This window comes from Lampetra fluviatilis, chromosome 5 (assembly GCF_964198595.1).
Source record: "Lampetra fluviatilis chromosome 5, kcLamFluv1.1, whole genome shotgun sequence".
Lineage (NCBI taxonomy): Eukaryota > Metazoa > Chordata > Hyperoartia > Petromyzontiformes > Petromyzontidae > Lampetra > Lampetra fluviatilis.
This window is the reverse complement of record NC_136279.1, coordinates 14,649,158-14,674,083: the sequence shown is the minus strand read 5'-3', so window position 1 is coordinate 14,674,083 and position 24,926 is coordinate 14,649,158. Positions and strand designations below refer to the sequence as shown.

The 24,926-nt window shown below is 44.5% G+C and overlaps 2 protein-coding genes across 2 annotated transcripts; both read left to right on the top strand.

Annotated features, from left to right (window-relative positions):
* Window positions 1-313: 313 nt before the first annotated feature.
* STEEP1 (STING1 ER exit protein 1) lies at window positions 314-8,900 on the top strand. The gene is made up of 7 exons (XM_078856885.1): window positions 314-492; window positions 1,771-1,888; window positions 2,942-2,983; window positions 3,525-3,666; window positions 5,291-5,380; window positions 6,047-6,136; window positions 8,171-8,900. Exons 1-7 carry the CDS (start codon window positions 372-374, stop codon window positions 8,231-8,233), a joined length of 666 nt encoding a protein of 221 aa, XP_078713011.1. The 5' UTR covers window positions 314-371; the 3' UTR covers window positions 8,234-8,900.
* Window positions 8,901-10,045: 1,145 nt separating this feature from the next.
* On the top strand, window positions 10,046-23,087 carry LOC144932632 (OCIA domain-containing protein 1-like). The gene is made up of 8 exons (XM_078856884.1): window positions 10,046-10,276; window positions 13,577-13,661; window positions 16,189-16,290; window positions 17,412-17,562; window positions 18,119-18,192; window positions 18,582-18,647; window positions 19,514-19,645; window positions 20,766-23,087. The coding sequence occupies exons 1-8, from the start codon at window positions 10,211-10,213 to the stop codon at window positions 20,801-20,803; spliced, it is 714 nt and encodes a 237-aa protein (XP_078713010.1). The 5' UTR covers window positions 10,046-10,210; the 3' UTR covers window positions 20,804-23,087.
* The last annotated feature ends 1,839 nt before the right edge of the window (window positions 23,088-24,926 follow it).

Here is a 24,926-nt window from a genome sequence, read left to right as displayed (position 1 = left end):
CCTGATCACAAGGAAGAAACACAAACAAATTGAAACGGCTGTACGCTGTATGGACCTGAAAACTTAATTCCCTTGTACAAGAATACGGGGTTAAACCGTATGGGTTGACACGGTATGATATCGACGCCCATCAGTTTAGCAGCACGTGGCTTCTGATGATGGCGGCCCGAACACTCGCTACGCGTCTCCGTGACGTCATTTCCGAAGTGTCGGAGCTCGCGGCTGTGTCGTCATCACGCAAGTGACGTCATCACGCAAGTGACGCAGACCAAAAATCTCGATGACGTCACTCCAAAAGGCGTTTGATTCTTAGGCTTCAATCGCCATTTCTTTCCAAGCAGCATCGGGGGTGTACGCGGCGACTGCGAGCGATGCCGAAGGTCGTGTCGAGGAGCGTTGTCTGCTCGGACACTCGTGACCGCGAGGAGTACGAGGGCGAGAAGCCACTGCAGGTCTACTACTGTCTCTGCGGACAGATGGTACTCATTATCGGTACGACGTGGCTGAGGGCCTTGGTCCGCGCGCGCGAAGCCTACGGTGTTGCCTGAGTTGTGCCCGGGGCGATCGGTGCGGTGTTAGGGGGGAGGGGGGCTCTCCGTGTCGTACGGTGTCGGCGTGGGACTCGCGCATTAGGTGTCTTGGCTTTCACGACAACACGACGAATTCCCTAAATCTCCGTCTCTTTTTTTCATGCTATCACAAAAAAACACTTTACTTGTCGATAGAGTTATCACCTGTGGTGATGTAAGATGTGGGGAGCGGTAGTGTAGCGAATTCGATTCCCTCCTAAAGGCCAACACCGGTGACGATTATCGGAAGCCGTTTTGGGCCTCTCCTAGGTCGACTTGACCTCAAATGAGTACCTGGTGAGGTGTGTAAACATCGCCACTGGGGATACAAAGGCGGTCGGTCGTGGTGTTGACCACCTCCTCCCTCGTGTACCGTGGCTGCCTTAATAGGTGCTCGCTAACAGCATTGGCTTAACAGTCTGTTAAGGCTATACGGGGGATCTTTGTCTTTGGTGTAACTTGTATGCTCATCCACCGCATGCCCAAGCAGCTTCTGTTTGGCCGGATAGATGAGGCTAAACGGGCGCGGCACGGGCGAGAGAAGAGTAGGGCTGATGTGGAACAAGATGATATGGAGCTGAGTGGACTTGCCGATGACTGACACCAGTGGTGTCAAGATCTCCCTCTGTCGAGGAGGCTCGTGAAGGACGCTGCACCTGGGCTGTTAGAGGCGGTCGCTCACCAACAACAGCGGAGGGCAGATCAGCGACGCTCAACGACGAGCAGAGCGCCGGGCGACTATATTGAGAGTGCTTTACTGCGTTGTATGGTTTCAACTTCATATACAGGTTGGGAGTCCACTCAAACCTTCATGACTCCATAGTTGTCAAAATGAATACTGTACAAATTTGTGAGACTATACAGCAGTGGGTGAACTTTGGAAATACTGCTCTCTGTCGTGGACATTTAACATTTCCACTCATGGCTGCCGATGAATGAGCCCCACGTGTGTTTAAACAGAGATAACATATAATAATATAGCTTATGTTAATTAATATAGCGCCTGGGCGAAGGCGCTGAAGAAAGAATTAGCTATTTGTAGAGCAAAAGTATGATGAGATGAGTTGATGAGAAGGATGGTAGTTAGTGATTATGATGATGCGTGAAATATACGATAATGAAAGTGACAATTAGTGGTTAATATTGATACAAGTGGTTGTATAGAGGAGCTTGATATATGTATTTGTGTCTTCGTGTTCAGATTGCCAGATGGAAAAGCTCCCGATGCGTCGCAGGGACGGAGCAAGAGTCATAGACTCGTCAAAGCATGCACACAAATTCTCCAACATCGAGCCTGAACAGACAGCATACATCCGCAGGTGAGGTGTGGATGATGGGGACCTTGGTAGTGGCTTGGCGTTTGTCAGTGATCTCTTGTTTCTGAAGCATGTGTGCGCACCTGAAAACATGGCCCACTGATACATTTTAAGTGTAGAGTACAGGTAGACCCCATTTAAAACGATCGAAGCATTCTTGAAAATCTTCATGTAAGGTGAAATCGTGTGAATCTACCATGCAACGTTGATCGTGGGAGTTTAACCATCCTTCACGCTGGTCCGTATGTGGGTTTATGAAAGTTGTCAAAACGCTTCATGTTGTAACCCCTTTTTGCATTCTATTATCAGTAATGCTCAACTGAAATTAACATCCCAAATAAGAAATTCAAGTTTCATGGAGAACCAGAGCATCAAGGTGAAAGAAGGCATCCAGAGTGGCAGTAGTTTTATTGCAGACAGAGTGAGAATTCGAGACTGCGTTTGAAGTGAGGGAGAGGGAGGGGAGTGAGCGAAGGAGGTGGAAGCGCGAGGTGAGCGGCCCCTACTGCGGCAGCCACGTGCACGGCCATGGCGACGGTGTCTTGGGCGTTGACCTCTCAAGAGGCAGGATTCATGAAAGCGGCCACTGGTGGACAATGACGGGTGTTGGCCAGACCCCTGAGACTGGAAAGGACCGTCTCCAGAAGGGAAACGGTTTGCATTCAGGTGGACTCCCAAATAAATGCTTGGAGCACGGTGGTAGTCAATTTCTGCAGACGAGTGATGTAGTAGCCAGGCAGCCACACAGACTGAGGGGTGGATTGACCACCTGTAGAGCAGAAGTACAGTTCTATGGCGGTGTGGCGTAGCGATAAAGCTGCCAGGCCAAGGAGGTTGAGTAGCCAGGCGGCCATATGGAGCCAAGAGTAGGTCGACCATTGCAGGGCATGAACGCAGCCCACGGGCCGATGAAACAGCCATGGCAAGGTGATGGAGCGGCCCAGCAGAGGGTTGACCTCATCAAACAATGAGATAGGCTGGTAAAGGGACTCAGTGGGCGCAGAGGCCAGCCCCAATGTGCATTGTTTAAATATCTGTTTTCAACTTGTGTTACAGGGAGGAGGGAATAGAAAAACAGTTCCGCAAAAAATGCAAAAAGTAAGTTTTGTTTTTATCAATGTCAGTGATTGTGTGAGGTGTTTTAGTGAGGAAAGACTTGATTATTCTGTAAGCTGTGATTTGAAGTAAAGTTACATAGTGAAATGAGGCAATGACCATCATCCTCACAAAGTGTATTTATATATTTTGCTCTTGGCAAAAGATGGCAAACACCCTTGCCCAACTGCACATTTAAAGAGCAACAAGTTTTTTTATCGGGTTGTAAAAAGAAGTCAACTTTTATAAACAATAAAGCTAGAATATGGTGACAAAAATATATAAATTATGGCAACGTTACATATGGGTTAGAACAGCTGCACTTTCGATGTGAGCAGCCAATCTTGCTTATATTGAGAGGTTAATTGTATCACACATGAATAGGGATTAAACATCAGAGCCTGTACGGATAAATGTGGGATCAGTTCATTTCGTAATGCACAGAAAGTATATGTTTTTTTGCTCCAAAGTCTGCGAAGCTTTGTGGGGTATCTTGTGTTTTTAAAGCGTTTTGTATCAATCTATGTATGTATGCGTGTCCTAGATGTGGGCTACTTTTGTGCTACCAGCACGTGGCACGTGATGCCACGGTAACGTTCATGGTGCATGGGGCCGTGGCGAAGGCCGGGCAGGGTGTAACCGACATCAACATCTACAGGCAGCAGACCCCTGACAAGCCAAAGAAGGTACAGTGGCTCACAGGAACACTTACATAAAGCTCAAATGTGCATGGGGATATACACGGAGAAAGTGTAACACACGCATCAAGCTCAAGAAGGCACAGAGACACATCGTGAGTGGTGTCTGAGTTTGAGGTCCTCACACACCATGCTCCTCTTGTCAGCCATGCTTTTGACAAAGTTTTGGAGCTCGGTATTTTTCGGTATTTAGCCCATAGATTTGGAATGATCTTCCTGAAGAACTGTGCGTGACCGCTGAGGTTCTTCTATTCAGAAATAAACTAAAAACTTACTAATTACTTATAATATGTTGGATAAACTAGAGATTTTTTTTTTATCTGGATGATGCTCTGAAGCCCTTTATTGGATCTGCTGCGCCGAATAAAAACGTAAATAATAATAAGACAAGGATCTCCTGTGTATCCAAGTGCTATTAGCAAGTACCTATTAAGGGCTGCATGATACATAGGGGCTGATTTAGCCAGCACTACTCCTAGCCACCTTTGTCTCCCCACTAACGGTTACACACTCAACAGAAAATTGTATGAGGCTGATTCGACAGGATAGGTACATATGTGACTTGCCACTAATGTTTGCAGTGGCCAAGAATCAAGCTTAGTTCGCGAAGTTCGTATCATAGTGCGCTTACCACTGCAACACCGCTCCCCATGCAATGACACAATTAGGTCCAAGAAGACATCCCCAGTATAGCCTTACCAAACTGTTGGGTCAAGTGCTGTTAGCGAGCACCTATGAAAGCCGGCACTGCACACAAGAGGGTAGGTGGCCAACACGACGCTCGGCCGCCTTTGTCTCCCCGACGGCGATGTTTACACACCACACCAGGTACTCATTTGAGGCTGAGTCAACCTAGGGGAGGCCTAGGACCGGTTCAGATAATCGTCACTGGTGTTGGCCGTGAGCGGGAATCAAACTTTGGTTGCTGGGTTTGTAACGCAGCGTGCTCACCGCGACACTACCGCTCCCATCAACACACACACATAGGGTCACACAGAGACACACACAGATAAACAAAAAGACTAAGATTCTGCTTATAGCCATACAGACTGTTGGTGCAAGTGTTGTTAGTGAATAGCTATTTAGGCTGGCAGAGCACTCAAGGGGGTTGTATGGTCAGCACCACTGGTGTTACCCATTGCAGCAGGTACTTAATTAAGGCCGAGCCATCCTAGGAGAAACTAAGGACAGGGTGATCACTGTCCCACTGCTCCCAGCAAAGAAGGCACAGCATATTGGGATACATGGAAACACAGGGAGATGCAGAAAAACTTGGATGATGTGGGAACAATACCTGACATGGTCGGGTCACATTGTGTCATGTAGTGTACAATTTGGTTGTAATGCACAATTATGTCATATGCCTGTTGTGTACAGTCTGAAGTTGTGGTGTTTATTCGGTGTATGTAACGTAGTCTTTTGTGGTTATGTCATCATCTGCTCTTTTCGTTTGCCTTTGTGGTTTTGATTTCTACTGGCATGAAATGTATGGTTATGACACTTGTGTTCTACATGTGTAGGACTTGTTGTGTATGATGAGTTGTCATGTCGTGTTTTGTATTTAATCTGCAGCCGACATATGCATGCAATGTAACATGGTCATGTTTTACAGGTCATAATGACGCGTCGCACGAAGGACATGGGGAAGTTTGGTTCAGTCACCGTTTCTACTATAGATGAAGAGGAAGAAGAGATTGAAGCTGTAAGATCACAAACAACACAATGAGATGCAACTAAACACGGCAGAACAAAGTAACATGAGAGCGCATCACTTATCAACATAATGTGACATTTCAGTATGGCATGATGGCAAGTTATGTAACCACTACCAAAAGTAACAACACCTCAACACGTGACACAATGGGATGACACCATGACATAACACTACAGCAACTTTTATTCATTGATAGCTTTATTAATCCACTGCTGGACAAAGGCAGCCTCCCCATGCTTGTCGAGAATACATGTCAGCAATCCATCGCAAGTGGTGTACTGCAGCACAATGGCACAATTGAACAATTAAGTGACACGATAGACTTGTGATGCAACTTGGCCAAATGATACGATAACCTGAAAACACTTATGCTTCAAACAGTAACATGACACGTGCAACGTGGTAACAGGATTACACCAAGATAATCTATCATGACAACAATTCATAACCTGATGACATGACAACATTTTCATCACATTACATGATAGAAAAACACAATGACATAACATTGCACAATTATATTTTGTAATGCAACAACTTGTTCAGGTAACAAATTACATAATAGTTTGACACAAAGAACATGACAGTAGCTTGACATTTGTGCTTTTTGTATTGTATGTGCTGTGTGCATGCTGTGCATATTGTGTGTCGCAGAGGGAGATTGCCGATTCCTATGCCAGCAACGCAAAGGTCATAGAGAAACAACTCGAACGCAAAGGCATGAATAAGAGACGTGGAGACATGGTAAGGGCAGCAACACAACAGAAAAACAATAACATGATGCAAAAAGATGTATTGTGATTGCTGGCTGGAGGGGTTTGCCTTCGCTTTGACTAGGAATAGACCTCGAGGGATTAAAGCTCCATGTACGATCTCATTGACATTGGGGGTTTGCAGAGACAGAAGAATTTCCCTCCCAGCCCCTCTGCACAGAAGATTCATGCTTTGGAGCAACCCGTCCCTGAAAGTGGGGGGAAGGAAATGATGTGGCCCAGCTGGAAGAAGTCAGGCCTGGAAAGGGTTGGGGATCTCCTGTCTAGGGATGGTGGAGTACTGTCAGGTTCAGGTCGAATTTTTCCTCGCCCCCCACTTTTTGAGATGCCTCCAAATTAGAGATGCTCTTATAAAAGCCCCTGATAAGAATATAAGCGAAACTCTGTACCCAATCATAGACTGGTTGAAGGTGCCAAGGACCAAATATAAACTTTAAGAGGTATATTGCCTGTTAGGCGGAAAAGGGTCTGTATCAGATCAGCGACCTGGAACCTCTAGAAGAGGAGTTTGTCCCATGAGGTTCCACTGGAAAAGTAGACTCAAATCTGGCAAGCAATATTATTTGGCCCAAGGTCGATGCTACTAAAGCTTATCCAGTATAAATGTATACATGGCACCTACATGACAATTAAAGGAGAGCTAAATTTATGAAGGTCTCCCCAGATTTCCCCAGATGCCCCCCTGGTACAGTACAATCCTATCTACATGCCTTCTGGTCATACACAGATGTTGCAAAACTCTACCAGGAGGTTGCTCCATTTTTGAACGACATTTGTGGCAACACTCTCCCCATCAATCGAAGCTACTCTGTGGGGCCTAAAGCTGGACACTTTATCGAGACGTCAACATGCACTTTTCTAAACCTTTAATATATTAGTCAGGAAGACCATTTTGGCCAACCGGATATATCACGAACCCCCGTATTGGAAACAGTGGCAGAACGCCCTGTTTGTCCAGGCGGGAACCAAACATTTAAGCCACGAGCTTGAAGGAAAGGAATGGGAATTTAAGACCAGGTGGGGGTCCCCCTTTACGAATTCTAAAATAAGCGGGATGGATGAGGGTGCTGTGGTGTGGGAGACGGGGATAGTGCTAAAAGAGTGGCAGATCCCTCGGCAGACAAGAGCAGGCGGACTTGGGAACAAAGGGAGGCCGATACCAATGAACATAAGCTGCATGTACATGAGTTGATTTGTAGAATGTTCCTTTACTTCCCTCTGTCCCACTCGGAAACTCTTGCCTATTTCTTTGCCCCTCGTCTATCGAATGGTGACGCATTGTACCAGGCCCACGTTTTTGTTGCAATAAAAAATATATGTCACGTGATATGATGACCTGATGTAACATGGTGGCTATAAAAAAAAATACATGCTAGGCATATTACATGTTGAGTGAGCTATCGAGAAAAATAAATAATTTTATGTACAGTACATGCTCTGAATAATTTACATGAAAATGTATTGGTTTTCTATTGTAATATTATTGGATAGTGATTCTGAATCATGATAATTCATGTAATAACAGAGAAGGGTCGGAGGGGATAAAGCATTACTTGCCAAATGAACACGAGTACAAACATGTTGGCATGATGCTGGTAGGGGGTTGTTTGGAAGTCTGTTGTGCAGGAGGATTCTTTGATGGAAATATATACGAATATATTATGGGCTTTTTATATTCCATGTTTTGTTCCAATATCGTAGAATACTATATCACGTGATAACATGATCTCTATTAATAGACTGGCACAGACTCTACAAGCATACATGTCACTATGCGTTCTACGGGGACGCACTAAGCTGCCTGCCTGTACATACAGCTTGAATTATGTTAGTGTGTATGTTGAACTTCTTTCACACTGTACGTATCCAACCATACTAATCGGGGGGGGGGGGGGGTATGGGAGTAAAATGACTTCTGTTTATGTTTCTTCATCCCCTGCTTTTGTTCCCATGTCTGTCTACCGTTGTCCCCATGTTTATGTATGTCCCTGTTTCTCTCCCCCAGATGGAATCTGAAGCCAAGAAAGCAAAGTTGAAAGGAACCCTGATAGACAACCAGTTCAAATAGTACCCTTGTAATACATACTGTTAATACTAACCATCATCTTCAGAGATAGCCAGTTAAAATAATACCCTCACAACACATCCTTTTTTCAACACTGATCACTGAGCACCAGTAAAAAATTAACCCGTAAAAACAAAGTTTTTCACTATAAATCCTTTATATGCGTGGCAGCTAGAGTCATCTCGTCCTCTGGCTTAAGATGGTTGCCACCTATGGGTCAGATGATTGCCTGCCACCATTAAGCAATTGGTAATTAAATATAATATTTTTTTCCTATAATATGTAAAATTTTGGAAAACAAATTTTCACGAAAATAAATTCTCACGCACAACGAGTCTGTGCAAAATGTCAGCTCGATTGGATCACGGGAAGTGGGTTAAAAAACGACCGAAAGATTTGCACGGTCGTAAGCGCGCAAGCAAGCAAGCAAGTGAACTTAATATAAAGGATAAAAAAAACACCCAAGTACCACTCGCAACACCTTAGCCCAGCCATAACCAAAACTGTGGACATTCAAGGAGAACATTTGTTCCACAGTGTAATTCATCTTTGCCATGATCTCATCCTTGCATGAGTAGTGGTCTTACCCTTTCCCTGATCTTAATGCTTATATGGTTTAAATAACATCAACCAATTGTTATGAGGAATGGTGGCATCTCTAATATTGATTGTACAATTGTTTTGAAGTATAATAAATGCTTTCATTGTAAAATTTTCTAAAGTGTTTAATAATAATACACTTGTTTTGGTGGTCTGCATATCAAATTCAGCGATTTAAGTTGGGTTTAGTGACTTGGAAAATGGAAACTGGTGCACTACAAGCAACTGCACCTTTGCCAGGTTGCATGAAGTAGACAAATGGGGACTGAATCTGGACAGCGTAAGGAAAATGTGGAGTTTTCTTCAAGGATCTGTGAGATTGCACTATCCAGCCTGATGAAATCCAGCCTGTTTCAAGCCGGCACAAGTATACTTTCAAAGAGGTCCGTGTGGAATGACGGACCAGGCAACTTCTACCCAGTTGAATGAAAGAATGCTGATCGACAGGTGCGAAGCGAGACCTGCAACTGCCAAAATCGAGCTGGTCAAGAGCATACTGCCCTGGTGTGGAAATGTCCACTGCTTAACTGCCCCTTTGTACCCATGAAGTTGAGGTTGTGGTATTTGATGACATAAAATTCCAAGTCAGGTGCTTAGTTTTAGTGGAGTGATGGTAAGGCAACTATCAGTCCATTTGAATATAGAACATGGTTGACAAGTCGGCAGCCATCCCTTGGCTGTACCTGTCCCTCGGCTGCATCAGTCAACCTCATCGTATCATGTCAGATGGCAAATAATATTTTGAATTACATTGTTAAAGAAGATAAAGAGCACCTCCCTGTCACACTCCAAAGTGGGGAGGAAAAAGCGCAGCCCCTGAAGGTCCTCAGTGATTCCACTGCTGGCAGAAGGGCCCCTGCTCGAGCCAACTCTTTAAGGGGATATTTGGTCTATTCTTCCACGTTCACCACTGTTTCCGTGTGTTGAAAGAGGCGGTAGTACCCACATTTTACTCAGCCACACGACTGACTGCCGTGTTATCCAGTTACACACAACGGTAGGACAGGTCGGTGTGGAGGTGGGGGCTGGTGGTTGCAGGGCGATTTCATTGAGAAATTTTGGTTTGCGTAACACGATTGGAACACTAATTTGATGATTAGCATAACAGAGGCGTGGCGTCACCGCACATCACCACGTGATACAAATCGCAGGTGGCACGGGCGACCCCCCCACCCCGCGGGTCACCGGGGCCGCTCCGATTGGTCGGCGGCGATCACACGTGACCCGGCTGGGCCAATGACGGCGAGGGACGAGCGTGCAGGCGGAGGTCACTTTGAGGCCTCGCTGGGAGTTGGGTGAAGTTTTCTTTTTTAAACGGAGACGGATTTGTTTAGATTAAATACAATACTTTACAATCAATTACCACGACAATCGACTGCGATGTCTGCGGGCGGCGACGGCGAGGCGGCGGATGATCCCAGGCAAAGCGCGCACGGAGGCGCACAGGTTCGCGTTGATGAAGAGCGTGGGACTTGCGGGGGACTCGTGGGGCCCAGGCCTGGTTCATTTCGCTCCCCGTGACGGAGACTTGCCACTGACACGCTGTGGCTACTGACACGCTGTGGCTACTGACACGCTGTGGCCACTGACACGCTGTGGCCACTGACACGCTGTGGCCACTGACACGCTGTGGCCAATGACACGCTGTGGCCACTGACACGCTGTGGCCACTGACACGCTGTGGTTACTGACACACTGTGGCTACTGACACACTGTGGCTACTGACACACTGTGGCTACTGACACACTGTGGTTACTGACACACTGTGGCTACTGACACACTGTGGCTACTGACACACTGTGGCTACTGACACACTGTGGTTACTGACACACTGTGGTTACTGACACACTGTGGTTACTGACACACTGTGGTTACTGACACAATGTGGCTACTGACACGCTGTGGCTACTGACACGCTGTGGCCACTGACACGCTGTGGCCACTGACACGCTGTGGCCAATGACACGCTGTGGCCACTGACACGCTGTGGCCACTGACACGCTGTGGTTACTGAAACGCTGTGGTTACTGACACACTGTGGCTACTGACACACTGTGGCTACTGACACACTGTGGCTACTGACACACTGTGGCTACTGACACACTGTGGCTACTGACACACTGTGGTTACTGACACACTGTGGTTACTGACACACTGTGGTTACTGACACACTGTGGTTACTGACACACTGTGGTTACTGACACAATGTGGCTACTGACACACTGTGGCTACTGACACACTGTGGCTACTGACACACTGTGGCTACTGACACACTGTGGTTACTGACACACTGTGGTTACTGACACACTGTGGTTACTGACACACTGTGGTTACTGACACACTGTGGTTACTGACACACTGTGGTTACTGACACACTGTGGCTACTGACACACTGTGGTTACTGATACACTGTGGTTACTGAGTCTGTGGTTACTGAGATAATGTGGTTACTAAGTCTGTGGCTACTGATACACTGTGGTTACTGAGTCTGTGGTTACTGATATACTGTGGTTACTGATACACTGTGGCTACTGATACACTGTGGCTACTGATACACTGTGGTTACTGATACACTGTGGTTACTGATATACTGTGGTTACTGATATACTGTGGTTACTGATATACTGTGGTTATTGATATACTGTGGTTACTGATACACTGTGGTTACTGATACACTATGGCTACTGATACACTGTGGTTACTGATACACTGTGGTTACTGATACACTGTGGTTACTGAGTCTGTGGTTACTGAGATAATGTGGTTACTAAGTCTGTGGCTACTGATACACTGTGATTACTGAGTCTGTGGTTACTGATATACTGTGGTTACTGATACACTGTGGCTACTGATACACTGTGGTTACTGATACACTGTGGTTACTGAGTCTGTGGTTACTGAGATAATGTGGTTACTAAGTCTGTGGCTACTGATACACTGTGGTTACTGAGTCTGTGGTTACTGATATAATGTGGTTAATGATACACTGTGGCTACTGATACACTGTGGTTACTGATACACTGTGGTTACTGAGACTGTGGTTACTGAGTCTGGTTACTGACACTGTGGTTACTGAGACTGGTTACTGAGACTGGTTACTGAGACTGGTTACTGAGACTGGTTACTTACACTGTGGTTACTGAGACTTTGGTTACTGACACTGTGGTTACTGACATACTGTGGTTACTGACATACTGTGGTTACTGAGTCTGTTATTACTGAGACTGTGGTTACTGAGTCTGTAGTTGCTGAGTCTGTGGTTGCTGAGACTGTGGTTACTGAGACTGTGGTTACTGATACACTGGTTACTGATACACTGTGGTTACTGATACACTGTGGTTACTGATACACTGTGGTTACTGATACACTGTGGTTACTGAGACTGTGGTTGCTGAGACTGGTTACTGATACACTGTGGTTACTGACATACTGTGGTTACTGAGACTGTGGTTACTGATACTGTGGTTACTGACACTGGTTACTGATATACTGTGGTTGCTGAGACTGGTTACTGAGACACTGGTTGCTGAGACTGGTTACTGAGACTGGTTACTGAGACTGTGGTTGGCTACGTACGGTGCGAAAGAAGTTCAACATATGCACGTGGTGTTGGCCAAGAGACTGGTGCTAAAAACGGTGATAGGAACGGACTGGTTTCAAAGACTGGCAACAGGGTTTTGTTACAGAGACTGGTTAGAGAGGTAGTGGTTACATAGACTTTGGTGATAGAGACAGAGCCTGCATGTTTAGCTTGCATTCTAAACCTGGTGTATACTATCAGATGTAATACTTGTTCAGCAATAATCACGTTAGATTCATGCTCATCGTAACCCTTTAACAATGATATTTTAGCGAAAGCTCTTAACAGCAGCTCTTGTGCAGCGTAACAAACTTCTAATGCCATTACGGCAATGTGAAAACTAATATGTTTCAATGCACCTTTATCCATCTCTATAATGTGGTGAATCAACAATGCTGTTTAACAAAACAATTTAATCTTGTTTCTATTATATGAAGCATTTAAACCTCAATTTGTATATGTTGATGGAAATTTTCCAGAACATTCAAAATGTCCCTAACTGAAAATACCCAAACAAATCAGAACCTTGACAGAATTGCAATGATTATCGTGGAGGATTATGGCTTTTGTATTAATCCAAGTGTCTTGGCAGCAATTGCTGTTTAAGTTATTAACTTGGTATAGAGATTTTCCTCTTCAATACATTGGTATACTTGCTGTTGATTCATATTTGTTTTTGGATTCGTCACGTGGTAGTTCCATGCCAAACTTTTTGTAGTTTTATGACAAACTTAATCACAATTTAGCCATAAATCTACCACTTTGCCTAACCTGTGTAATGTGTGCTGTTGTAGCCTTCAAGCGGATGTGTCCATTTTGATTGACCCATGTCATTGAATATTCTGTCAGATGGTACACATGCAGTGTGGATGCCTGAAATACTTGCTGATAATAATCATAAGCAACTCCCGTGTAAGCTAAAAGGAGTCGGGCGGGGTGACACACGTCTCAGTTGACTCAGCCTTAAATGAGTAGCTGGTGCAATATCTAGTAAACAATTAGGCAGACAAAGGCGGCTGGACATGGTACTGGGCATGGTACTGGCCACACTTGCCCCAATAGCCTGTTGAAGGCTATATGGGGGATCTTTGTGAGTCAATTACTTGTGTGTAATGATACTTATAAGTATGAGCTGGTGAGTGTATTTTCCGTCCTATTTTGTGTAGGCTTTTCAAGCAAATATAGGATATATTCCAACAGAAGAAGAAAGGAAAGTCTTGAAGGAATGTAAAAAGGACAGCATTTACCGTGGTACGTGTGAATATAAGAATATGAATATATACTGTGTTTGTTTGTGTGTTTAAGGTGTATAGCAGTGTCAAAGTGGTTCACTATGCTACAGTTCTGTAGTGTAATTCCTTAATCAGCACCTAACTTGTAGAGTCAAAGGTGATCACACTCAGGATGTATTCAGTTGTCTATAATTATGAATCCATATGAGGTTTATTTTCCTATAAATATTTACGTTTGGCAAGTTCAATTTGAGCCCAATTCAAGGCCCCCACCCACTAATTCAGCTCAGCCCATATTGTGTACCTGGATTAGTGTGATCAACATCAGCTGTGGAGAGACATAAAGGTAGCTGGCCATTTGTCAATCTGGCCATATTCCCACCTAGGACCCCATTCTAACCTATGGTAGCCTGGTCTCAGCTAGCTGATAATAGTTGAAATCAAGAATTTCATCATTGCTTGCATCTGAGGGAAAATGGTTGAGGTTCATGACTGTGGCTCATACAACTGCAATGACTGCATTGGGTATGCAGTCCAGACCTCCCTAGAGATCCAGGCGGAAAGAGGAGATGTTCTAGCTGGCCGAGAGAAAGCGACAGGCCCACTCCCATCATCCACAACAATCCACATCAGAGAAAGAGGAGGCTTATCGCTTAAGGAGATGGAATCTGTCTCGGTAGCGCGTGATCACAAATCACTCTTTAGTTCCATCAAATAGTCACTTGCAGCCCCTCACCTATCACCATCCTTAAGGGCAAGAATGATGATCAGATTTCCAAATCCTAAGGATAGGTCTGCAAGTTTGCAGAACATTTCTTTGAGGTATTGGGGAGGGGAATTCCATGGGGCAAAGTGGGGACAATCCTTCTGGGGCTACCATGCCTCAAATATTGGCAGAAATAGCCACCCCTTGTGAGTGGCTGGCTGAGGTGCCATCTGTTGAGAAAACACGAGGGGCGATCCAGATTCTTGGATGAGGAAAAGTGGCTGGGCAGAGATGATCTCCTTAGTGAACTGCTGAGGGAGGGTGGTGTCAGTGTGCAAACTGCCCTACATGACATCATTACATCTGTCTGGGCCATATGATGGTTTCCACAGGATTAGAAGGATGCCTTGTTGGCCCCCCTCTTTTAGAAGGGGGGTCACACAGATTGTAACAACTACTGGGGCATTTCCCTCCTCAGTGTGCCAGGAAATGTCCTGGCTGGGATTATTCAACATTGCCTTGCCAAGCATGCTAAGGAGAGGCTTTCGGAGTCTCCTTGTGGTTTCAGGCCAGGGCAGTTTTGCACAGATGATATATTCTCTGTCCGTCTGCTACAGCAGAGGTGTAAGGCATTACGCTGATGATCTGGTAGTTGCTGCTCACTGAGAAGGAGTTGGAGATTCTGCTGCTGAACCTGGAACATGCTACTAATAGGTGGAGCTTACCACCAGCCCCACCAAATCGAAGCACCTGCCTGGGTATTTTGTATCATCCAATACTCCACCCCCTCAACTCCCCATAAGTGATGGACCAATTTTGGAGCGAGTGGAGAGAGTTTTGTACCTGGGTAGTGTGCTTATGGCCAACTTCAGTTTGGAGCAAAGGTCTCACTCCGAATCAATCTAGTGGCATTAACTTTTGTCAGCTCCATAAATCTGTGTGGAAGCTGTGTGGTCTGTTACTCCACACAAAACTCCGGCTCTTCTGCCTCCAGTCATGCCCTCACTTCTCTTTGCTTGCGAAACGTGGACCCCTCCATCGGAACATCTGCACCAGTTTGAAACTTTTAGGCTGACCTACCTATGATCCATCTTGGTTTTAACCAGGCTGGATTGTGTGAAGAGCTCACAGATTCTTAATAGATCTGGACACATTCCCATGAATTAGCTCCTGGAAGGCAAGGATGCCTTGGCTGGGTCCTGTAGCCCGCATGCCCAAGCAGCTTCTGTTTGGCTGGATAGAGAGGACTAAACAGGTGAGGCATGGGCTGGGGAAGAGATGGGCTGATGCGGTACAGGAGGATGTGGATCTGAGTGGACTTGCCGAAGACTTGTACAAGCAGTGACAAGATCAACCTCGATGGAGGAGGCTCGAGACAAGGACTCTACTGGGCAGCTGGAGGCAGGCGCCCTGCAACAACAATGGAGGGCAAGGCAGAGGAGTGACGCTCACAACAACGAGCGGAGTGCTGGGCAGCTAAAATGTAGCAAGGGGGCACAGGTGGTGCATCTGCCAATGATCTCAGTCAATCGATCCATGGCACCTGGGTCTGTCCCGTGACCTGTCAAAGAACCTTCAACACTTCACGTGGCCTCGGAGTACACCTGGCCTGGCACAAACACTATGGTGACTTCACCTCCGATTAGTGGCGAATGGAGGCTGCTGTTAGTGTTGTAATCTATGTGCATTTGTATCTGGGTATATTATGCATATGTATGCTTATCGGGGTGTGTATTTAATGTGTGTGTGCATACATATGTATCTGGGTATATGTGTATTATATATGTATGTATATTTGGGTGCATATTTAACAAGTCTACGTGTGTGTGTGTGTGCGCAGCGGTCCCATTGTCATTGGCAGCCATGGCTGGGACTCACTACCTGGTCTCCATCGGGCGGCTGTCACCCTCCCCTCGTTTTGGCAGCATCCCCAAAGTATTTTGTATGTGCTTCAGTACCCCAACCATTTCGAGCTGACTTAGACTAGAGGGGATTTATAATTTAACATTAATTTATGTTTGTATAATGTTTTTGATTTCTGAAGTGAAAATATTTTTCTTTATTTTTTTTTCATTATTGTACTTGATTTGGTTTAGCTTTTGTCATTTTGGTGACCCCAGGTCACTTTTACAATTGAGACTTATCCTGGTTGCTTGAGTTCTCGCCATGTTAAACAAAATATGCTTGAATCTTTCTCAGCTTCCACCCGTGGAATTCTTCCTCAGCAGTGTCTCCCATGGTTAAAGTTTGTGTTCTTTGACACCAATTTTAAGTTAACACGTAGGTTTATGCTGACAATATTACGATTCATAATAGACTTTTGGGTTATACCACAGTGACCTGGCCAAATGTATGGGATAAGACCCTCTGCCCCCCCAACATAGCCAAACAACTCAAATTGCCAGAAGTACAAGCGTTATAGAACGTGCCAATTATTGTTTACCTTTTAGTAGGTTGTGGGACAATTCTCGCTTAATTCATAAGAAACATATTTTACGTCAAATGTATAATTTTACCACCCTGTTGACATCTTTCATATCACTCCTATATTTTTTTTATTCAGCATCAATCTAGGGATGCCCGAGCGGGTACCATAGTGGGATGCCTGACTGTAACTTTAAATGTATATTTCAGTTATTGAACTTCAAGCTTGTGTTAGAAGCCCAGGACACACAGCATAGGTAAATGTCTGTAACATAACAGATTAGTTAGCTTAGCATATTAAAGCTTAATGGAGACGTGGGTGTGGTTTGGGAGTAGTGTTGCAGTGGTTATTACACTGAACTATGATTCTGTGACATACATTCAATTCCATCCATGGGTCACATCAGTGTCAAATGATAGCTAAACCTGTGTCGGGCTTCCCCCTAGATTGACTCGGCCTTAAATGATTGACCTGTTGCAGTGTGTTAAACTTGAGCACTGGAGACAGATGCCCATTTATGGTTATGGTTAGATCACTCCCTCATTGATCATTCCAGTCTTAATAGATGTTCACTAACAGCCCTTACCTCAAAAGCCTATATGGTCATATCTGGATCTTTGTCTTTTTTGTGTGTGTAGTTGCTGGAATGTTTGGCTACTTCATTGGGCGCATCTCTTACATTGGCGTGTGCCGTGACCGCATCTTGCGTCTGGAAAACTCCCCTCTGGCCAACGCCATGAGGAAAGGGGTTAAACTGGGACCTGCCATGTTCCAGGAAAAGTCCAGTGGGTGCGACACTCACTCGATCAAACTTAAAGCAGCACCCCATACGAGGCATCTAAGTTGACACATTCTCAATTCACACACACAGAGGCAGTTTTAAGGTGGATGCGTAAACTATGCACATTTAAAGACAAAAGCATGGGACATCGACATGGCTGACACAGGCATGGCCAAGTAAGAGACAGCTGAGACCCAAAACACTAACAGTTAAGACATACTGAAGAATTGCACTTATACAGCCAACGTGTAGATACAGTGCATGGCTGAAGATGAAATATGGTGCAATTTTCTGGCAATCGTATTGTCTAAAACAATTATTATTTCCATGTTGCTCTACAACTGGGAGACATGTTGCATTTGAATCTGCATTATATAATTTAGTTTAAGAGTAAAAATACACACAAAGGTGATTTCTGTACATAAAATTACACTTCTTTGTTTCCAGCCTACATATCTGAGTCAGTATGTCCCTGCCAAATTTTCTTACATTTGTAATTGCCTGTGTGTGGCGGCACATTTCTTTGTATTTATGTCTGTATGTGTGTGTGTTGTGAATGTGCAGTGTGGGCTCAGAGTCTTCTGTGTCCGAGGATGTGGACATACCTGTGCTGGACGCGTACGTCCCGTATGACGCAGGTGATGTCATCCCTGCTCACACCATGGCTGGCAATGGTGATAGTGGTGGTGGTTTTGTAAATGCTCATCCTACACATAATGCTGACATTTCTGATGATACTGATGACAACGTTAAACAAGCAGTTAATACTATTGTTCGTAAAGATGCAGACACTGATGGTGATCATTCAGATTGGATTTATGATGTTTATCGTAGTGATGTTGGTAATTATTGTTGGTGGTGATCATTTTTATGTTAGTCATGTTTAATGCTAAATCTAGTAATATGAGAACATTCCATCATTAGCGAAAGTGATGAATATTATGTTAATTTGAATACTGGTTGATGGCAATACTGTTGTCCCAATTGTTGCTGCTGCCAATGATGTTGATTGTGTTGTTGTTTGCAGAAGAGGTTGTAATTGCTGACCAAAAGGTGACCGAAGCCTTCCCGCAACTCAATTCTCTTGACAGTGGTGAGACTTCCCATCCTGGATGCCATCTCTCTCATGACCCACAATGAGGGTGAAACTAGTGCATCGAAACTAGTGCATAGTTGACATAGAGGTGTAATAATTTATCCATGTGATTTGATCCATTTTTGCAATTCAGAGGTGAGATTTTATTTTTTTTAAACGTAGATTCTTTTTGTCACATGTTTACCATCTCTGAATAGTTTTTCAATCTGAACACAAAGATAGCTGGCCATAAGTGGTACTGAAACCAACGCCACCATTTGCATTGCTGTCCTTAGACGTTGCTAACAGCACATCAGATTCTGCTCTGGATAAAAGGGGAATATTTTAATGTTTATGTGATCTGCTTAGCTAACAGTGCATTTGTTCTGCGTCGATATAATTTGTACTGTTTTGTCAGAAGACAAGAATGATTGCCCTAAGAGAAAACAGGCTCTCAGACTTAATGTGGAATTTTTGCGAGACAATTTGACCTGTGTATTGTATGTGGATGTGGTATGCACTGTATGGGGTATGCGTGTAAGTGGTATGTGCGGGCAGCTAAAGCACAGCATGTTGGCACAGTCGAGGTCACAGGTGGTGCATCTGCCAGTCATCTCAGTCACCCCATGGAACCTGCGTCTGTCCCGTGACCTGCCAGCGGGCCTTCGACATTTCACGTGGCCTCAAAGTGGCAAAAGCACTATGGTGACATCACTGCCACTTAGTGGAGAATGGCGGTTGTGATGTGTGGACGGGGTATGCACTGTATGTGATATGCACTCTGTATGGGGTACGTGTATGTAGGACGTGTATGTGACATATGGTGTGTTTGTTTATGTATGTGATATATACGCTGTGTGATATTTGTTTTTGTGTGTGAGTAGATCAGCAAACGCGTGCCTACCTGTCTTATGATCAGCTGAGGAGCCAGAACCGTGATAACTTCGAGCAGTCACGGAGACAGAACATGCCGCCCACAACCAGGCCACCCCCTCGTCAACCTGACACCAGCGCAGGTACTATTATATCATCACAACCTCGCACCTCACCTACATGTACACAAAGAAAAAGATCCCCCGTACTTCCTTTAAAGGACTATTTTTAGCGAGAACCTATGAAGGCCGGCACGGCATACAAGCGACTGAGTAGCCAACATCACACTCGATTGCCCTTGTCTCCCCCATTGCTGATGTTTACACACTGCACCAGGTCAGGATTAGTCAACCTAAGGGAGGCACAGGACTGATTCAAATAACCACCACGGATGTTAGCTGTGGGCTAGGATTGAACTCAGGTTGCCGGGTGTATAGCACAGTGCACGTAACCACTAAGCTACTGTACTCTTTGGGTCTTTCGGTCAAGTCACGTAAATAGAAATAATAGAGCACAATGTTTTGATCGCAACACAAGCAATCGTCTTCAGGTGAGAGAGAGAGAGAAAGCTGCTGAGACAAGGTCTTGTATCGGCCTGAGATGGGTGCATCAAGGTAGGTGGGTGGAGCTAGAGATGGTCCAACCACAGAGGCTCGGGCAGTGGACACCCAGCCTGTCAATACAAAGACATCCAACCTTGTAATGAAACTCAGAGAGTCAGTTAACATCGGTAAAAAGGATGGAAACATCATAGCAAGTTAAGACTTTACCTGGTTAATCACGTCCTTCCAATGATTGCTCAATTTGTACCCATCTTCTCGGTTGAAGTTGTGTCTGTTTATATATACTCGGATGGCTTCATGAACAAATCTTAGATGATAGCCAGTAGGTTTGCAGAGTACCTTCGTCTTGGAAAAATCAATATCGTGTGAGCCCACAGCGTTAAAACAATGATCAGCCACGGCCGAGCTATTGGTCTAAACTACTGCTCCACCAAATCCATGAGCACACATGCAATCTACTACAAATATATGTACACATATCACAACACGCATAGAAACATGCAAATGCAAATATAACATTTACATATATAGTTCAACATGTATTAATATAACCACACATACAATGACATAATGGACACAACCAATTATTAGTTGCATACACTTATACAGATGTTTAACATATTTGTATCAAGAACTGTGGTTAAACCTTGTGCTAAGACAGGTGCATGAATTCTGTTGTGCCATTCCTTTCTCTTTGCAGTGAAGAAGAATCAGTATGGAGATGAATGGGAGGAGTGATGGATGGGATTAAGTGACAATTCATCAGATTGCAGGGCGTGAACCATTGTATGGCTGGAATATATACATCGCACACATGAATACGACCACACATATACACAACTACACGTACACACACACGTAGTAACACATACATTTTTATGCTGTATATATGCAAACACTTGTTAGGCAGTGCCATACAGTATATCCACGTAAGTGAATACAGCACACCTATGTGTACTATTGCTTTTACATATGACATGTGCATGCATACATCCACACATGCGCACATGTACATGCACTTAATCATATAATTGCACCCCTATAGTATATGCGAGGCGGTACAAACAGTTCTGAGTCGAGTACAGAAGAAAATATCAGAGACCATTTATGTTACAGCTACCTTTGGGTGTATTCAGACAGCTAGGGGGACCATATTCTAGATTGCTTTGTTTCTATGCTTGGATGCTCAAAAATCAAGAATCGTACTGTCGTAAAAATATTGACACTGAAGAACACTAATTGTGTAAATGAGAGTGCGTGAGAGCGTAGAGCAAATGTGTTTAATGACAGTACGAACTCGTCTTGAAAGTGTATGGTGACAATGCATCATTATGTGCAGAAGTTTGGTGCTGGGTTACAGAATGTATTTATGGCAGTCAGATTTCTTGAAGATAACAACTGTGTTAGTGTTGTACATTTAGCTTGCAGCTGAGGCACGAGTGTGGGATCGGGAGAAACATTGCATGATTATATGGGGAATGAACAAGATGTGGGTCCTCAATGCTGGCATGCGACACCAAAAGGGAGTGTCTGATAACGTCTAATGACAATGTTGACCTCGTAAAAGGAAGCAACTTTTAACAGGCACTTTTTCATGGTGATGAGAATTGCATTTTCCATTGAGGAAAATGCAATTCTCATTACATTGAGGAGCTTCCACATCCTGCCTTTCCTTCTGATCAAGTAACCAGTGACTCGCATGTTTCTCAAATGGAACGAGGCTGTTTGGAAAGTGTTTATGAGGTGAGGGATCTGTGGATGAACCTGAAAGGGCTAGAAGAAAAGTTATTTCTGGAGGGAATCGCGAACATCTGAAATGATGTTTAAATAATGTTTTTTTGTGTACTGTGTACTATATAAGGCTTAACTGTACCATCAATCACTTCTAATACAAGCAACCACATTCACACACTCATGTGCAACACATACAATATAGGCATCAAAACATGGAAAATATTTGTTGACCAGAGAAATGATGTGAATTGTGTTTAATAGACATGGAAATAAACAATTTTAACAGTATGAGTGTTTAATTCATAAATGGTACAAGCTTAAGGACAAGTCTTTCAACCTGACATTTTACCTTTGAGATTTGTTATCTCAATGTAAGTTCAGAGATGTAAAAAAATTGACACTTGGAATGGTATTCTGCATTTGGTCAACTTGGCCTTAAATGTTTGTGATATTGTTTGTTAAAATCACTGGAATGAAGGTGGCTGCCGGGTATACTGGCCACACCATTCGCTTATGCAGTCTGCTGTCATAGGGTGCTCACTTTTATTCTCAGAATATAAGAATAAGTCCAAAAGGGAATATTTGTATATACTAGGACTTTGGGGAAAATATCTAATTGCGATTTTTCTGACAGATTGTGATTTGATTTGCGATTTTTTTTTAAGTCAAGCTTCAGTTCAATATTCACTGTGTAATAGATTTAAAACATGTGTAGAGGACTAGTGTGATGACGTTATGCCATGGGCGCTGTAAGGTGTGATGATGTCATGTCATGAGCGCTGTAAAGAGACACCGAGAACAGGGGTGGGTCCGAGTGAAGGGGAGGAGCTGCCCAAGGGGTACTTATGGGGGACCCCCGTGACGAAGGCGTGGTCGTTGTGGGAGCCCGGAGTGTGGATTGGCTGCAGGAGGTCTCTCCCGCTCGTGACCGGACGGTGTTGGCTGAACCCCCGTCCGGGGTCGACGAGTGGGAGAGCCGAAGAGATAGCCGAGAGTAGGGCTCGAAGAAGTCTTGAGAATCGGCTGAGAGTGAGTGGGGCTCATCTCTCCTCGGCCGGGCGGTGTTGGATGAACCTCCGTCCCGGCCCGAGTGAGAGAGCCCAGGGGATAGTCGAGGTTAGGACGAGAGAACACCTACCCCTGGTGTGAGCCGAGTGTTTAACCGGTGTTAATAAACGGCGAAAGCCCTTACAAGAAGTTCTGTCTCCACGTGGTTCTACAACACAACACGTGATGGAGCATTACCACATGATACCATCAAAATATGAACTGCTCTATATATTCTAATGCAAGGATGTGAAATAAAATATATGAATTGCTTCCAACATGTATTTATTAAAATGTTTGAATTGAAATAGAACAATAAAACATATAACAATTGTTAAGTTAAATAAATAAAGTTATAACAAAAATAAAGCAATTCCAATAAGAAAGTAATAGGACTTTTAAAATCACAAAAAATCGCAGCCTTTGCGATTTACTAATTGCATTGTATAAAATTTCTATTTGAAATCGATGAATCGTTCAGCCCTAGTAACTATCTAAATGGAGCACTCCCAGTCACCTGTAAAGGCGAGCCCTAATTTTTGCATGCATTTTATTTAACGGGTAAGACCCACTGAGCTATAGCTTTTTCAGAAGCAACCTGGCCACAAATGATAGCTCGACGAAGTGGCTGATGTGCAAATGTATAAAAGCCAACTACTCTAAATGCATGTTTTTAAATACGGGTCACCAAAGGACCCGGAGAAAAATCTATACGACCACGGGGAGAACGTGCAAACTCCAAATATACAGATGTCAGGGTTTGGATTAAACCCATGACCTGTGTGGTGTGTAACATACACGGAAGGCGCACACACTTTAAGTTGGAGGCAACAAGTTTAATAAACAAACTATGAACACTCTGAGTCCGCTAGCGGTGTGGTTATCTGTCGCTATGTGCATTAACTAAACAAATGGGGTCAGCAGCACACATGCTGCCTGACCCACGAATCCCAGTCAAGACTGCACGACGAACAAGGAGCGAAGAAGGAAGAACTTCCAGTTGATTCCCACAAAACAAGCCCCGAATCATCTCTGCACTCCCCCTTTTATTTCCCTGGCCGCGGCCTCGCTCCGCCCTTGGCCACGCCCCCTGCTGTGTCAAGTCCGGACCTCCCCGGTCACGTGTCCCTCAAACCACCAATGGAGGCTCCCGGCACTCCAGAAACCGTGGCTGGCACAACAACGCAGTGACCTCGAATTGTCTCTACACCTGTACACCAGGCGAGGTAGTTTTAATGGCTTAATCAGCCCCCAATAAGGACAAGGTGCCCCACCCTAGGCAGATAAACAGAGTAATAAAGACAAGGCAAGTGCTGTTAGCACCTATAAAGGCCTGCACAGCACATTCTGGTGTCTATCATGGATGCCCAGCCGGCTTGGTCTCCATTTTTCCACACTGGTTCAGCATTTTTCAACCCGTTCTGCGCCCCCCAAAGCAGGTAGCAGTGGTCTTGATTGGGGGGCGACCATACCAACAATGTTGAAAGCCACTGCTCTCAGTACTAATTTCAGGAAGGACCAATGCAGATGGATCCAAGTGCATTGTGCGAATATGCTAGAAAAACCATGTACATACAGTACATATTATCTTCTTGGTTCTTTCGGTAAAGTCACGTGACTTTACCGAAAGAACCAAGAAGAGGAATCCCTGCAGTCACGAAAGCTTTAAATCGAAATGTATATATTAGTTACCATTCTAGTATTGGTGTAGCCAAGGTGCTGTAATGTAGATTGCGACCTGTTTTGAAATGGTAGACATCATGGCTAAGAGCCATAGGTTATGGCTTTACACTGGTTTATAGTGGTGTTGTGGAACATGGTTAGCAGCAGACATAAGCACAACTCCATTCTTCCACCACATATAACACAATGTTTCAGTTGATCAGCGTCTTGGCATTGCAGAGCAACATGTTTCAACCGGCATTTGTTGAAGCATGCAAACTGGACCGGTTTAGATCTGGGTGTCGGCAGAATCACATTTTATACGAGATCCTCTCTCCATTAATATCTGGTAATCCAGCAGCATGTTTAACATGCCTGACTGCTTGAGACCCAGGTCAAAAGCAATCCAGTATTCTTG